This window comes from Nannospalax galili, unplaced genomic scaffold (genome assembly GCF_000622305.1).
Source record: "Nannospalax galili isolate Female #2095 unplaced genomic scaffold, S.galili_v1.0 scaffold567, whole genome shotgun sequence".
NCBI lineage: Eukaryota > Metazoa > Chordata > Mammalia > Rodentia > Spalacidae > Nannospalax > Nannospalax galili.
Window position 1 is genome coordinate 1,465,987 of NW_008357638.1, and position 17,284 is coordinate 1,483,270.

At 39.3% G+C, this 17,284-nt stretch overlaps 1 protein-coding gene across 1 annotated transcript in view; it reads left to right on the forward strand.

Annotated features, from left to right (window-relative positions):
• The window catches only part of Atp8b1 (ATPase phospholipid transporting 8B1), a 148,999-nt gene that overhangs the window by 117,733 nt on the left and 13,982 nt on the right, over window positions 1-17,284 (forward strand). The window contains exons 16-22 of the mRNA XM_008855367.3: window positions 2,007-2,195; window positions 4,345-4,457; window positions 6,483-6,647; window positions 7,687-7,798; window positions 9,422-9,497; window positions 14,280-14,412; window positions 14,830-15,118. Coding sequence (XP_008853589.1) covers window positions 2,007-2,195; window positions 4,345-4,457; window positions 6,483-6,647; window positions 7,687-7,798; window positions 9,422-9,497; window positions 14,280-14,412; window positions 14,830-15,118 — 1,077 coding nt within the window. The remainder of the gene's footprint in view (window positions 1-2,006; window positions 2,196-4,344; window positions 4,458-6,482; window positions 6,648-7,686; window positions 7,799-9,421; window positions 9,498-14,279; window positions 14,413-14,829; window positions 15,119-17,284) is intronic.

The following is a 17,284-nucleotide window of genomic DNA, read 5'->3' on the forward strand; positions in this document are numbered from 1 at the left end:
ATCCCAAGATTAAAACAAAAACAACACAAATACTTACTTGATTGGAATGAATTCTCTGAGCCAGCATGAGAAGAAAGGGGTGTTTGGTCCCCCTCCAGCTGTCCACCCTAGAGCATCATACTCTTTCAAGTAGACAAAGTGAGAAAAGCTGTCCCATACCTGTGGCCTGCATCCTACATGACTTTTTCCATAAAACCTCATCTGGCTGTGGAACTACTTTTCCCCTGAGGCAGAATAATTAGGACAGGAAACAGAAAATATTGAGTAGATGAATTTTTTAAAAAACAAAAGGAAAACTTTTTATTGGCCAGTGTAGTGGCGAATGCCTTTAACCCCACCACTTTGGAAGCAGAGGCAGGTGGATTTCTGTGAAGTCGAAACCAATCTGGTCTCCCTAGTGAGTTCCAGGCCAGCTAGGGCTATAAGGAGACCCTGTCTCAAAAAGACAAAAAAAAAAAAAAAAAAAAAAGAGTTTATATATCACTGTATATCTGTCAATAAATAGAGCCTTGTATTGAACACTCAGATTTATAAAAACATATACATGTACACATGTACATACATACACACACATGCCAAGATTGTGAAACTTATTGTTGAGTGTTACTATGACTTGAAGGCAGTTTTCCATTATTTAAATTTTAATTTGTAAGGTGCTGATCAGATTGATAAAGTTCTGTTCTATTTTGTTTTTTTTTAGTAAGATTTTAGTTGTGGTAAAATAAGAACTCTTAGAAGTAGGATAAACTGACAACCCTTTTGGAAAACATATTAGTAATATATACCAAAGGGATTAAAAACAGTGTAAGATGGGGGTATTGCTCAGTGATAGACCACTTGCTTAGCAAGCACAAGGCACTGGGTTTGATTCCTACCACCACACACACACACACACACACAGAGAGAGAGAGAGAGAGAGAGAGAGAGAGAGAGTCAATCAAAATTCTGTACCTCTGTATTTTCACTACTAGAAATCTGTCCTTTAAAAATATAAACAGAACTACATGTAGGTCTGACTGCCTATAAGCCCAATATTTGGAATGTGGAGGCAGGAGATCAGATGTTCAAATCCACTCTTAGCTACATATTATATTCAAAGCTAGCTTGGGCTATATAAGACCCGGTTTCAAAATCTCTTTATCTGTCTGTTTCTCTTTCATACCTCTCTCTCTCTCTCTCTCCTCCCTCTCTCTCTCTCTCTCTCTCTCTCTCTCCCTCTCTCTCTCCCTCCCTCCTTTCTTCCATACTTCATATGTACACATGAATACTATTATAATGCTATATTTGAGAACCAAAAATTTTGGAAATAAGCCAAGCGCCTATGGTGTTTCAAAAATAGTAACATATTTACAATCATTAAAATAATGTATCTGAAATAATCCTTAAATATATGCTGACAGGCTCAAAATATGACATTAGAATAATCAGGATGTAAATATCTGCCTGGCATATTAGAAACTTATAGAAATAGGCATGCTAGAGAAGATGGAAAGGAGCAGTAAAACATGAATGGTGTTGCTTTTTACAGATGATGGAATTGTGGGAATATTTCCTTTATTTTTAGTCAGGAGTTTTCAATTTCTATTACCACTTTGAATTTTTAAGAAAAAAGTTTATTTTTAATTTTTATTTTATATATATGAGCATTATGCCTGCATGTATGTAAGTGCACTACATTTGTGACGTGCCCATGGAGGCCAGAAGAGGGCCTGGAATTGGAGTTATGGTGAGTTGTTAGTTGCCATGTTGGTACTGGGAACTGAACCCTGGTCTTCTGCAAGAACAGCAAGTGTTGATAACCACTGAGCCATCTCTCCAGCCCTAAATTTTCAAGAAAATTTTAAGACTTAAAAAGTTTTGATTTTTGTCATAACCCTTTAAAGCCATTGACTTGTTCTCTTGGGGATGTGCTGGACCTGCAGAGAACCCTGGACCCAGAGCTCAGGCCTCCTGAGTTCCAAGCTCAGTCTCACATCTGTTCTGAGATTTCTCACGTCCCTTGTCAGGTCAGCTCAACTACCAGGCAGCCTCTCCTGATGAAGGTGCTCTGGTAAACGCTGCCAGGAACTTCGGCTTTGTCTTCCTCGCCAGGACACAGAACACCATCACTGTCAGCGAATTGGGCACAGAAAGGACCTACAGTGTGCTTGCCATCTTAGACTTCAACAGCGACCGGAAGCGAATGTCAATCATTGGTAGGTCTCTTCCTCAGACTCCATGAATCTTTCAGTTCCATGTTGCCTTCCTTCCATTTTATGTAGTGACACTTGGACAAATGAGAAAATGATTAGATCATTGGCTCCTGGAAGATGTCTAGATTTACTAAAACTCATGTTTTTTTTCTCTGTTCTTCACCGTGCCCATGACACAAAGGGAAAGCTGTGGTATATCTGAATCTTGCAAGTTGCTACTGAAATTCTGTAGCCATAAGGCCTCCAGTTGCCGAATCTGGGGTGGCAGGAGCAGCTTGTGTAGTGCTGTCCCAAGCATGTGCTTGTTTATTTTGGGACCCTCCAAGCACTTCTCTTTTGTGCATGATGCCAGAGAAGGGTTACTGTTGATGAGTCCCAATCTTACTTCAGATCTAAGCTCTTAACAGGTCACCACATAGAGATGGAGATCTCATTGTAGTTTTAAAATATTTTCTTCAGTAATCTTAAATAATTTCCAACCTACAGAAAGTTACAAGGGTTATTTAAAGTACTCTTGTATATTCTTTAATATTCATCAATCAGTAACATTTCCCATAGTTTCTTTGCCAGTTTCATTATATATACAGGTTAGTGTCTTCCAAAGTACTTTGGAATAAATTACAGACCCAACACTCCTTTGCCCTAAGTACATTATAGGTATTTCCTAAGAACAAGAAACTTAATTGTGTGCCTGTGTGTGTGATCAGATTCATTAATTCAGCTTTATCATCTGTAGCCTGTAGTACTAACCTGCAGACATTTCCAAATTTTACCAAGAACTCTCTTTCTGGCTTTCTGGTTCTTTCCTCCTCTGTTCCTCTATCCACCCCCTCCCCGTCTCCCTCCTTTCCTTCCTTCCATCTCTATGATATTTGGTTCAGAGATCAAATGAATTAGATAATCATGACTCTGAATCAAAAACAATTCTTCAACCCTTTCTGATCTTTCATATATTAGCATTTTTTAAAAGTGAAGGGGGCTGGAGAGATGGCTCAGTGGTTAGGAGTACTTACTGCTCTTGCAGAGGACCTGAATTTCCAGCATCCATATGGCTCACAATTGCCTATGTTCCAGGGCATCCAGTACACTCTCCTTGCCTCTGCAGATACCCATATGTACATGGCACACACACACACACACACACACACACACACACACACACACATCTAATTGCTGAGGCAGATCACGTCGAGGCTACTATTTCTTCCTAGTATACTCCAGAATGTTTCTCAGTTTGGGTTTGTCTCCTGTCCTTCCTGACTATATGCTATATCCATGTTGTTGACAGAAAGAGTACATAAGTAATGCTGTGCCTTCTCTAAAAAGGCACCTGATGGGTATTTTATCTGATGAATGCTAATGTTAACTATCACTTGGCTAAGGTGATACCAATAACCTTCCCTATATGATACTGAGTTCTTTTGTAAGACTTATTTTTATTTTATGTGTATGAGTGTTTTGCCTGCATGTTTGTGTGTGCACCATGTGCATGCCTGGTGTCTATGAAGAGCAGAAGAGGACATCAGATCCCTAGAAACTGGAGTTATAGGTGGTTCTAAGGCACCATGAGCGTGATGGAAACTGAACTCAGGTCTGCTTCAAGAGCAGCAAGTACTGTTAACTGCTGAGCCATCTCTCCAGCCTCTGATACTGAATTTTTAACCTTTAGAATTACATTGTACTTTCTATGTGCCTAACTGCTCTGGACTAGTTAGTATGCCTGGCATCTACCTTAGAGAACTTAGAATCTACTTAGCAAAAAGGCACATTCTGTGACTTTATTATTGCTTAGATGGAACAGTGTAAGAAAGTGGTCCCAGAAGCATCTTAAAAGCAGTAAATATTTCGAGTTCAACGATAGGTAAGAAAGATCCCTAGTGATTGGCATGAACAAAGAAAATTCTATGGAAGACATTAGCTACCACAAAGCATAACACATAGTAGGGAGTCCATAAATATTTGTTGAAAGGCTGTATAGTACCGATCTGGCCTTGAAGGAATGTTTTCATACTTACTTTATTAATACATTTGATGTAGGTAGCAGCTTGCCAATTTTGTTGAGGATAGCACTTCAATTAACATTATAAATGTACTTTTCCATAAAGAAATCAAACCTAACTTTGTTCTGTCCTTTTCCTTCCCATGCTGTCAGTGAGAACCCCAGAAGGTAATATCAGGCTATACTGTAAAGGTGCTGACACTGTAATTTATGAACGGCTACATCAGATGAATCCTACAAAGCAAGAGACACAGGACGCCCTGGATGTAAGTCTTCACTCTCCTGCTAGAGATTCCACTCTTGTTTTCCGAGATTGTCTCTTCAGCTATGTGAAGGCTATATGCTCTCTGTTGATCCTCCTTTTGCTTTGGTAGAAAAAACACCAAAGTAGAAATGTCAACTGGGTCTCAGTTTTGCCCTTGTTGCCCACATCCTAGGAAATGACGGTAAAGCCCATTCTAGCATCCTAGCCCACAGGGCTGATGTAAGCGAATAATGGCTCATCTTTCTTCCAGTGACCCTGAGCAAGTGACAACTGCACTAAGCTGTAGTCTTCCTATTTTCGTTGTGTCTTGGAATTCTACCAAATCTAGGCGTAGAGTGAAGGAAAGAAAGCATTCCTATAGGAATATGACAGGACAAGGAACTAAAATGTTGGATCATTGAGTTCTGATGCCTTTGTTAGTACCCAGTATGGTCTTCATAGCTTTAAAGCCTTCACCTTCGGAAGCTACGTGTTTAGTCCAGTGATGATATAGCTACTAGAATGATTCTAAAACCTGTACTTTGGGAACTTCCCACCAGTTCTGTTTTGGGTTTCTATGATGATGGTGGTGAAACCCAGAAATCAGTCAGAACAGTGCCCCTGTTCTGCCCCTTTGCTTATATTGAGACTCTGGGAAAGATGCTTAGTATATTATGTGAATTATTAGCTCTCTAAGTGAAAGAGTGAAGAAAAAAATCCCATTATGGCAGGATATTATTGCAAGAGAAAGTGCTCCCCGAACTAAGTAGGTGTGTCCTAAAGAGTAGTTTTTCTTCTCTTTAAGAGTCTATTGGAGTTTAGAGTCAACCAAAAGTCCTTTGAGAGAGAAGCCTGATGAACATGTGATTTACTGAGTGAGGTCGTTTTCAGATTATGTACTGATACTAATGCATTTAAAGTGAATGCGTTCTCGTGAGGATGAGAAAAATATGTCAGTCTAATCAATTCAATGCAGGCCCATCCTAAGAGTCTTTGGAAGTGAACGTTTGGTAGAACCAGATCTGGTACCTTGCTATAAAACACGATGCTGTGAAGTGAAGATCTTTATTGGTTTGTATGGAAGCTATGGAAAAGTGGATTAAATCTATTCTCACAGGATACTTTCCAGATGCCCTTTTTCATTGATGTTTGGTCCCAGCTTTCATGGCAGCTTACTGATTTCAGTGTTGGTTCCAGTGACAATGTCTGGTTGAGAATACACAGTTGGTTGGATCTGTGATAGTTTGTGGAAACAAATTCTACAGTTGTCAGGTCTCTGTGTACACCATGATTATACCTTATTTGCTTAGCATCAAGAGCAAAAATTTCCTTCCCTCCAGTGACCTGATTTATAAGAAAGGCAGAGTTTTGCTTCATCTAATTTGAGTACTAGAAATACAGTCCTAGGAACCTAGGATTGCTTAGAAAAACAAATTGACTAGAAGGCAAGGTTAATCTCTCTGTAGAATCCTTTGGAGTATTTTTTAATATTTTGGTTTTTTTATTTTATTTTATGTGTATGAGTGTATTGTCTGCATGTATGTGAGTGCACCCATGTCGTGCAGTTCCACGGAAGTCAGAAGAGGGCTTCGGATTCCCCTAGAACTGGAGTTAAGGACCGTTCATAGCTGCCATGTGGATGCTGGGAATCCAGCCCAGGTCCTCTCAAGAGCAGTCAGTGCTCTTAACTGCTGAGCCAACTCTCCAGCCCCTGTAGAAGCCTTTGTACTTCATGGTCTCTTTTTTACTTTTATCAGTATAGTACTTCAAAATAATGTTTCAAATTTCATCTACAAAAATTAACTGTTTTGGGGGCCCAGTGAGATGGCTCAGCTGCTGAAGGCAAATGCTGCCAAGCTTGATGGGACCCACATGGTGGAAGGAAAGTACAGACTTCTTCAAGTTGTCCCCTGACTGCCATATATGGGTGCTGAGGCACACACATACACAAAACACACATACGTATACAAAGTAAGTGTATTTTAAAAAATAATTTTAAAAAAGCAACTCTTCTTTGCATGAATGGATTATCTTTTAAATAAAACAGATCTTTGCCAGTGAAACTCTTAGAACCTTGTGCCTATGCTACAAAGAAATTGAAGAAAAAGAATTTGCAGAATGGAATAAAAAGTTTATGGCTGCCAGCGTGGCTTCAACCAACCGGGATGAAGCTCTGGACAAAGTGTATGAAGAGATTGAGAAAGATTTAATTGTGAGTTTTACCGGTAACTTTTACCTTGACGTTCTATAGACAGAATTCAAATTTCTATTAAATTTTATTACATTGTTGATCTTAATTGGTACAAACAGCTCATAAGTTGAATTTATTTTGCTTAACAAACAGAATAAAAGTTGTGGTCAAAGAAACCGAAAGAGGAAAAAACTTTTATTTTTCTTTTTGAGACAGAGTCTTGCTACATTGCCCTGGCTGACCTGGTACTCACTATGTAGTTCAAACTAGCCTGGAATTCATAGAAGTCCTCCTGTCTCAGCCTCCTAAGTGTTGGAATTTCAGGCATGTACCACCACACCTGACTGATAAAAAACATTTGGAGTACTTCTAATCTAATTCCATTATCGTTTATATCATTTAAGAAAATTCATTTGATATTTAAATGACAACAAATTAGTATTTAGTGATTTCATTGTAAGAATTGCTGATAATTTATGTTATGGAAAAGCCTACCATAACATAAAATGAAATGCTTCAGAACTTAATACATAGCGTTCTTGAATTTAGATTAATGGAAAATATTCAACCCATCCTAAGAAGTGAATATTTGGTAGAATGCTTTTAGCTACTGAAACTGGTTTATGTTTGTATAAACAGAGCATACATCATGGAAGTGTGCTTTTAACATCTTTTTGTATTTGTACTTTTTGTTGTTGTTGTTTTTTGAGGTAGGATCTCACTGTAGTCCCACTGTAGCCCTGGCTGCCCTGGAACTCAATATGTAGCCTAGGCTAGTCTCTAACTTGTGGGTGATCCTCCTACCTCTGCCTCTTGAGTACTGGGCTTACAGGGTAAGGCCCCACAAACTATGTCTATAATGCATTTTCTGTATGATAAAGTAAATTATTTAAGAAACATATTTTTGGCTGCTTTGGTTTGAGGCAAGTGTGCAAAGCCAGCCACTTCCCTGGCGCAGTACTAACTGGGTGTATAATTAGCTCTTTTTGAGGCTGGCAACTATATTTAAAGACAGTTTTTGTGTGCTAATTCTTTTTAATTTTTAAAATGTCCACTCCAGCTCTTGGGAGCTACTGCTATTGAAGACAAGCTACAGGATGGAGTTCCAGAGACCATTTCAAAGCTTGCAAAAGCTGACATTAAGATCTGGGTGCTCACGGGCGACAAAAAGGGTAATTCATCATGTCGGGAAATGTGTTAAGTCATAAATAGATGCAGCTTCTGTTTCCTTTGCCCAAGATGACCTTCTCTGACTTTCCATCCTGTGGGAATGGAGATGCTTTCTCTTCTTAACCCTGTGCTCCTGTTCCAGCCCACCCTGACCTCATCCTTCCCTAAGTTCCCTCAGCAGAGTTTATTCCTTCCAGGCTAGCTCCTGATTTTGTCTTGCTGGTTGCTATTACCCTTATCTCTGCAGCCAGATGAGAACTTCTATCCTGGAAAGGCCATGCCCTTCCCTGTTGTCTTTCCAGCACTTTTCCATTTGTTGAACAAAATAAAATGCTGAACTACAACAACTTTTATTTTCTTGCTTATTTCATATCTCAAAATTTATAATGAACATTTTTATGCCCCAGGAAAATTTTAGCATTTAAACTTAGAGCCAAATAAGTCATTGTTCAGCATTGATACTGAGAGACCCTAAGCCTCTCTCAGAAAATCAAAGGTCTCTTGCTCCGACACACTCTTCCAAGAGTACAGTCTTGGCCTTTTGATAAATACCAAATAGGTGGTACTGGAAAAAGGAAAAACATCCTCAGTATGTGAGGGTCAATGGAAGTGGTCATCCCTCCCCCAGCCCATGACAAAGTGATCAAGCCACATGATTGGGGTGTTTAATATTTTAAGATTTATTTATCTTTATTTTATGTGTATGAGTGTTTTGCTTGCATGTATATAAGTGTACCACATGCATGCAGTGCCCATAAAGGCCAGAAGAGGGTACTGAACCCCCCCTGGAACTGGAGTTACAGACAGTTATGAGCCCCCATGTGGGTGTTGGGAACAGAACCCTGGTCCTCTGCAAGAGCAGCCAGTGCTCGTAACCTATTAGCCATCTCTCCAGCCTCAGGTTTAGCATTTTAATGAACATTGATTTATTATATAACCAGCTTCTGTGCTTGACAACATAGCACACTTGATTATTAAGAGCATCTCAAACTAGCCAGATGTAGTGATGCATGCCTTTAATCCCAGCACTTGAGAGGCAGAGGCAGGTGAGTGAGATCAAGGCCAGCCTGGTCTCTCCAGCTGGAGCTTCAGGGAGACCCTGTCTCTAAAAAAAAAAAGCATCCCAAACCCAAACTGGGCTTTGCCTTATTGTGTTTGGCTTATTGTATTAGAGAGAGATTTTTCTTCTTTATGTGGTTTCTGTACATTGCTACAGAAAAGCAATATATTTGGTTGAATGTGGTTATATTCATGAGCTGAAAATGTCATTATGGGTGGAGTATTCCTAATCTGAAAATCCCCAACACTTAAAATTTGAAACTTTTTGAGCCCTGGCATGATGCCACCTGACCTGATGATGTATAAAGTCATGGTCAGAATACATTTGCACTAAATGACTTGTATAAAATGCCTTCAGGCTGTGTGTATATGGCACCTATGGAATGTAAGTGAACTTCATGTTTAGACTTGCACTCCATCCTCGAGATATCTAATTGTGTGTGTGTGCAAACACTCCAAAATCCAAAATCTCAAACACTTTCGGTCCCAAGCACTTCAGATAAGGGATACTCAACATGTTCAGATAAAGTAGAAACAACATTTGACTTAGTTTTTGTCTGTTGTAGAAACTGCTGAAAACATAGGTTTTGCTTGTGAACTTCTGACAGAAGACACCACTATCTGCTATGGGGAAGATATAAAGTAAGTAATGGACTGGGGCACAAGAAGATAGCAGCTCATTTTTACAAAGTCAAGATTAGATACAGATGGCTAACGATATGGAGAAACAGGAGCTAGATGCTGTAGTTGGGACACTTTCTTCATGTTCACGTGAAGCACCAGGACCACAGGCATCCCATGTTACCATGGTTCAGCTCACTCTGAACAGATTTCAGTCTTAGAGAGACCTGGGAGCTTTAAGAGGCCATTTTCACTCTATTCTTTAGAAAGCCTCTGTATTTGTTTGTCTGTTGAAAAAGAAGTGAGCCTGTGATAGCATATGTTCCTCTGTGTGTGTGTGTGTGTGTAGTACACATGTGAATGCAGGAGTTAGGCCAAAGGTTGTCTTCCTCTATCACTCTCCATCTTAATTTTTTTATTATTTTTTATTTTATGCATGAGTGTATATATGAGTGTGTGTATATAAGTGCACCTGGGTTGTGCTGTGCCCATGGAGGTCAGAGGAGTGTGTTAGATCCCCTGGAACTAGAGTTATGGATGGTTGTTAGCAGCCATGTGGGTGCTGGGAACCAAACCTGGATCTCTGCAAGAGCACCCAGTGCTCTTAACCACTGAGCCACCCATCTTTCCAGTGCCTCCATCTTATTTTTTTGAAGAGGGTTTCTCATTGAACCTAGAGCTTACAATTGCCTAGACTGGATGGCCTCTCTGCCATCCAGTACTGGGATTACAGGTACAAACTGCCATACCTAGAATTTTACATGAATGCTGGGGACCCAAACTCAGGTTTTCATTCTCGTGTGGCAAGCACTTTATACCAACTGACCATCTCCCCAGCCCATCACTAGCAAATTAAAATGAATTATATTTTGCCTTTTCTAGAGATTTTATCTTTTGAAACAAATAATAGGCAAAAAAAAAAAAAAAAAATCTTGCCCCAGGACAGTTTTAGTGGGTCATACCATGTAGCTAGGTCATCTGTAGTCTCTCTAGAGAGGGTAGGCCTGTTTCAGACCTTCACTTGTGCTGGAACATTCATTAGCCTCAAATTGGTTGCAGCAGACCTGGAAATGTACAATGTAAACACTCCATCTCATTATGAGCTATAACAGTTCCTGTGATGTGTTTACTGCTGGCTTAACAGTTCCATTTATTCCTCAGGCTTCTTAACAATCCTGTGTCTGATGGCACAAGGTCAAATTAAGCAGCTAATACACACATCTGCCAGGCCTCCTAATATGAGGAGAGAGTTGATAGGCCTTTCGATGATCAACTCTGCAAATCATTCCAGTATATTAGACAGCCTGCTAAATTAGACGGAGTTAGTAACCTATGACTGAAATCACTTCTAATTAAGAAAAAGCATATAAACCATGCCTCTATAAGTTGTAAGTTTCAAAAAGTGTCAATAGGCAAATAAATGCTTACTGTGTTTGCTTAAGTACTTTTTTGTTAAGTACCATATAGTTTTATTTACTTTTTTTTTTTTTTTTTTTTTCTTAAGTTCTTTTTTGTTAATGACCATATAGTTTTTTTTTCTTTTTTTTTTTTTTTTTTTCGGTCTCTCTGTAGCCCCAGCTGTCCTGGAACTCACTGTGTAGACTAAGGTAACCTTGAACTCACAGAGATCCGCCTGCCTCTGCTAGGATTAAAGGCGTGCGCTACCACGCAGTTTTGTTTACTTTTTGTAGATGGGGACCTTAACAAATTTCTGATCTCTTTTAAAAGTGTTGTAAAAGCTAAATTAAAAGATAACATTTATACAAGTTGTAGACTTTGTCATTATGCTCCTAGCCAACTTTCTACTTATAGAGATGAATTGTCTTTCTAGATGGTTCTGAAATGATTCCTATTCCTATCAAATGGTTTGAATAGGAACTTTGTTTTTCTCTTCTAGCCTTTTAATGATTGGTTTTGTTAGGTTTTGGGGGTTTTTTGTTTGTTTGGTTGGTTGGTTGGTTTTTGTTTTTTGGTTTTGGGTTTTTTTTTTTTTTTTTTTTTTTTTGGTCTTTTTGAGACAGGGTTTCCCAGTCGCCCCATAGCTGTAACTGGCCTGGAACTCTCTATGCACACCAGGCTGGCCTCAGTCTCACGGAGATTTGCCTGCCTCTGCCTCCCAAATGCTGGGATTAAAGGCATGTGCCACCACACCTCCTTCATGTTCACTCATTTTTTAATTAAAAGTGAGAATTAGATTGAATCCTCTGGGGAAGTGATTCTAACTTTTTGGTTTTATTTTATTTGTGTGTGTGTGTGTGTGTGTGTGTGTGTGTGTGAGAGAGAGAGAGAGAGAGAGAGAGAAATGATATGCCATACTATATATATATGGAGGTCAGAGAACAACTTTGTGGGGTCAGTTCTCTCTCTCCTTCCATCTTCATGTAGGTTCCAGGGATTGAACTCAAGTCACAAGGCTTGAATAGCAAACAGCTTTACCCACTGAACCATCTCATGGACTCTGGGTCAGTGGCTCTAATGGGGGCCAGTTTTGCCTGCCAGGGATCATTGGCAGTATCTACAGACATCTTTGGTGGGTACAACAGGATTTGAGGATCCTACCGGTTTCCAGTTGACAGATACTAAGGGTATTTAAAGCCTCTCAAAGACTGTATATTCTACCATAGGCAGCCACATACAATAGAGAATTATCTGGCCCAAAATAGGAATAATACCAAGGTTGAGAAACCTGTTTCTATAGTTAAAGAATAATGGTGATGTGTGTGGAATGGAGAAAGTCTCTGGGTGAGTGGGGAGACATGTCAGATTTTCCATTGACTCCCCGAAAGCACATCACATCACCTCTCTCTGACTCCATTTCCTTATTTATTACACGAGAAGAATGGGCAAGGTATTGAAGACCTCTTCCACTATCAAACTCCATAACTCATTTTCCATCACATGAAAATGTTGCAATAATGTGTTAATACAAAGCACCAAAAAGTTTAAAAGCAGTTACAATTTTATGAAGAAACAGGCTTTTTTGTCTATCGTATAGTAGTCAGAATGTTAAAATTCCTATCAAGACTGCCTTCCTTCTCTTGCTTATGAACACAGTCTTCATTCATTTGGCTGTCTTTGGCAAGTAGTAAGGTATCAAGAACAAGGTGCCCCACAGTGGAAGAATCAAGATTTAGGAAATGATCAAAGAAGGCTGAGAGATGGCTCAGCTGAAGATCACTTCACACTCTTCCAGAGGGCTAGAGTTTGACTCCTAGCACTTATATCAGGTGGCTCACAACAGCCTGTAACACCAGCTCCAGGGGATCCAACTCGCTCTTCTGGCATCCGTAGGGACTGTACTCATGTGGACTAATAAATAAAAATACATCTTTTTGTTGATGTTGTTGTTGTTGTTGTTGTTTTGTCTTTCCAAGACAGGGTCTCCCTGTAGCTCCAGCTGTCCTGGAACTCACTATGTAGACCAGGCTGGCCTTGAACTCACAGAGATCCGCCTGCCTCTGCCTCCCAAGTGCTGGGATTAAAGGCATGCGCCACCACACCTGGCAAAAATACATCTTTAAATAAAAAACAAAAATGGTAAAGAACTTTAGCAGACATTTCTCTATAGAAGAGGCACAATAGCTAATAAGCATATGGAAGGGCTTAGCACTTCTAATCATTAGGAAAATGTAAATCAAGAAAACACTTTAATCATTGTTTCTGGATGACAAGAAAAAAGGAAAAAAACAGCAAGTACTGGTAAGACTGTAGAGAAATTGGAACTCTTGTGTACTGTTATGGGAATGAAGGAAAGCAGTTAAGGAAATGAAGGAAAGCAGTGGGGAATTTCTGCAAAAACATTAAAAGTTGGGGCTGGAGAGATGGCTCAGCAGTTAAGAGTACTATCTGCTCTTACAGAGGACCAGGGTTCAGTTCCCAAGACCCACATGGCAGCTAACAACCATCTGTAACTCCAGGGAATCCAATGCCTTCTTCTAACCTCTGTGGGCATTGTACAACATGGGTACACTTACATATGTGCAAGCAAGCAATACATATACACATATAAAATGATAAATAAAAAACACTTTAATAAAACATTAAAAATAGGATTACCATATTATTCGGTAATCCTATATTTGGGTATTTACTCAAAAGAATTGAAAGCAGGATTTTAAATATATATATGTATGTATATGTATGTATACATATATATAAATCTCACATTTATATAGTACTATTCAAAATAGGCAAGAGGTAGAAGCAACTCATGTATGAGTTGGATAAGCAAAAATCGTTACATTCATACAGAGGAATCATCCTTTTTAAAAAAAAGAAATTATGACATATCCTATAATACTGATGAAATTTGAAGACATAATGACATAAACCAGTCATAAAAAGAGAAATAAAAATGCCAGTCACAAAGTTTTACAAGATGAAAATGTTCTAGAGAGGAGTTACACAACTGTGAAAATATACTTAACTCTCCTAAGCTATCTAAGCACTCTTAAAAAAATGTGAGTTGCCGGGCGTGGTGGCGCATGCCTTTAATCCCAGCACTTGGGAGGCAAAGTCAGGAAGATCTCTGTGAGTTCAAGGCCAGCCTGGTCTACATAGTGAGTTCCAGAACAGCTTGGGCTACAGGGAGACCCTGTCTCAAAAAGACCAAAAAAAAAGAGGTCTAAGAAAACAATATCACAACAGCTGGGGCTACCGGGAGACCCTGTCTCAAGAAAAAAAAATGTGAGTTGAATGTCATGCTGTGTGCTTTGTAACACCATCTTTAAAATGATGTCAGAATTACAGTCTAGAGCCTTTTATGGCCTTATGCTTTAAATATCTAAATTTATTTTCCCCCAGTTCTCTTCTTCACACCAGGATGGAGAACCAGAGAAACAGAGGTGGAGTCTATGCGAAATTTACACCCCCTGTGCATGAGCCTTTCTTTCCACCTGGAGAAAACCGAGCCTTAATCATCACTGGTTCTTGGTTGGTAAGTATCAGTAATTTCTTCATCTTTCACTCAAATGAAACAAGTTCATTTGGGTCCAGTTCTTGATGGTTTTTCTTATTTATTAGCTGTCTGAGAGCCAACCTATAAATGCAAGTGTGGTTTTCTAAGTTTGAGTCCTAATATTAGAGGATATCTGAAAGGAATTATAGAAAACTGATATAAGTGATTATCCAAGTATATCAATGGATCATTTTCACTTTCTTCCTTATACGTTTTTGTTTGTTCTATATTCTGTGTGTGTGTGTGTGTGTGTGTGTGTGTGTGTGTGTGAATCAGAGGAATATAATCAGTGTTATAATCCACAAACTTTCCTTCTCATCATTCAAGTCTTGGGAACGGTACTCTTGGTATAAAAACTAAAGTGGTCAGTGATGCCTTCTTCCTCCCATGTCACAGAATGAAATCCTTCTAGAGAAAAAGACCAAGAGAAGTAAGATTCTAAAGCTTAAGTTCCCAAGGACAGAAGAAGAGAGGCGAATGCGGACTCAGAGTAAGAGAAAGCTGGAGGTGAAGAAAGAGCAGCGACAGAAGAACTTTGTAGACCTGGCCTGCGAGTGCAGCGCAGTCATCTGCTGCCGCGTCACCCCCAAGCAGAAGGCCATGGTAGTGGACCTGGTGAAGAGGTACAAGAAGGCCATCACGCTGGCCATTGGAGATGGGGCCAATGACGTGAACATGATCAAAAGTGAGTCATGCACACGTGGTCTGTGACACCCAGCTTGCTGGAGAAGTGGCAGGAACATTTGGGGGGTTGTTTCTTTAGATTCCTTTGCTGAGGTGTTCATAAAGCAGACTTCAGTGAAGGCATTTAACCAGGCCTTGCCTAGGCCCTACCCTTAGGAAGCAGCCAGTAGGAGGGGGAAGTCCCTGCAAGGGTACTCACTTAATGCCAAGTGCAAGGTGAGTTCCAGCTGGTAAAATTATTGTCATCTCCTTTTTCCTATGTGCAGTGTGGTCTTTGCCTTTTGGCTAGTTCTCCCATATTCCTATGAGCTTATTAAAAACCTTAATATTTGGGGGGGGCAGCTGGAAAGATGGCTCAGAGGTTAAGAGCACTGACTGCTCTTGCAGAGGATCCAGGTTCAATTCCCAGCACCTACATGGTGGCTAACAACAATCTGTAACTCCAGTCCCAGGGGATCAGACTCTCTTTTCAGAAGACCTCAGTGTATGGCATGGGTGCACTTACATACATGCGGGCAATACACTCATGCACATAAAATAAAAATAATAAATATTTTTTAAAACTTTAATATTTTTAACTGTTGTTTCTATTCTGATTAAAAACTTAGGGGCATTACAAATAAAATTAATTTTTCTTAATGTAATTTTAAAAAACTTTGATGTTTGATAAGTTCTGTAAAAAAAAAATCTGTATTCAGCATAAATTGTTAAACTTTCTCTGGTATTTGTTTTGAGATTATTATTCTCTCTCGCCTAAGTATATTTAGCCCTAAAGAAAAATTATACCACAATCTCACTACCCTGATTCCCCTAGCAGACTGCCAAGGGTCATTTTTCTGGTTAGAGAAGTCCAGGTACTCACCTCTGACAGACTGAGTTCTGTCATACAGAAATATAGTTACATTGCTAATAGAGCATACAGACCATCCATGGATCTTACTCATGTGTTTGAGTCCTGGTCCTTTTTTCCTCCCTATATTACTATAAGTTACCAGATCAATTATCTATTATCCAAAGTACTTGGGACCAAAAGTGTTTCAGCTTTTGTAGACTTTAGATTGTGAAATTTTCAGATTTTGAAAATTTTTGCATAGGTTTTACTTTTTGAATACTGTTCAGAAGTATTCACATATTGGAGCATTTTAGATTTTTGAATTAGGGATGCTCAACTTGCATCATGTCATGAAAATACCCAAACTATCAAAACTTGATTACCACTCCTCTTCCTGTGTCAGCTGGGGCTTAAGCTCAGGCCTGTTTGCTCCTCTGAAAACAGGATTATTATCTCCACTGTCATCTCTAATTCTGTGATGTATTATCCTTGTTATTGTTAAGATGAATTATTGCGTGATCTATTGTGTTGGGTATCATAAGTACATCTCATCTAACTAGAATTTAATTGAGCCTATTTTGACTCGGAATCCATCTCTTTCTTTTCTTAGAGTCTTCTCCTCCTTCTCCTCCTTGGTACATGCTAAGAGTATTCCAACTTTATCTTCTTCGGCAGGAGCCATCTGTATGACGTATGTCTTCTTTCTTCTTAATCAGTGCATGTGTCTGCTGCCACTGCCAGTTTCATTCCCCTTCGATGTTTTTTCTGGTGCTTGTCTTACCATAGGAATGGCGTTCCTGCTCTGAATTACATCTGTTTTTCCTCTGTAGTCAGTCTTATTCTAGTTTCTAATATGAAACCTATAACATAGCTGTAACTACCTGTGTTAAAAAGGTAACTCAAGCACGATTTTTATCCTGCTGCGGTGTAGACCTCTGGATGTTGCAGAAGGGAGGAGACCTTGAAAATTTGTTATTTTGTTTTATGATTTAGAACTGAAAGTTTTTGTTCCTGGGTTCATCAAAAGGGTAGAGCAAAGTCAACGAAAATAAACCTCATGTATACTGTTTTCTTAATTGTTTTCAATTTTTTAAAAATTTAATACATTTGGGGCTGGAGAGATGACTCAGTGATTAAGAACACTGATTGTTCTTGCAGAAGACCTGGGTTCAAATCCCAGCACCTACATGGCAACTAACAACTGTAACTCCAGTTCCAGGGGATCTGACAGCCTCTTCTGTCCTCCATGGGCATTGCACAACACGGATGCACTTACCTACATGCAGGCAATACATGCATATACATAAAAATAAATAAAATAGTTTTTTAATTTAA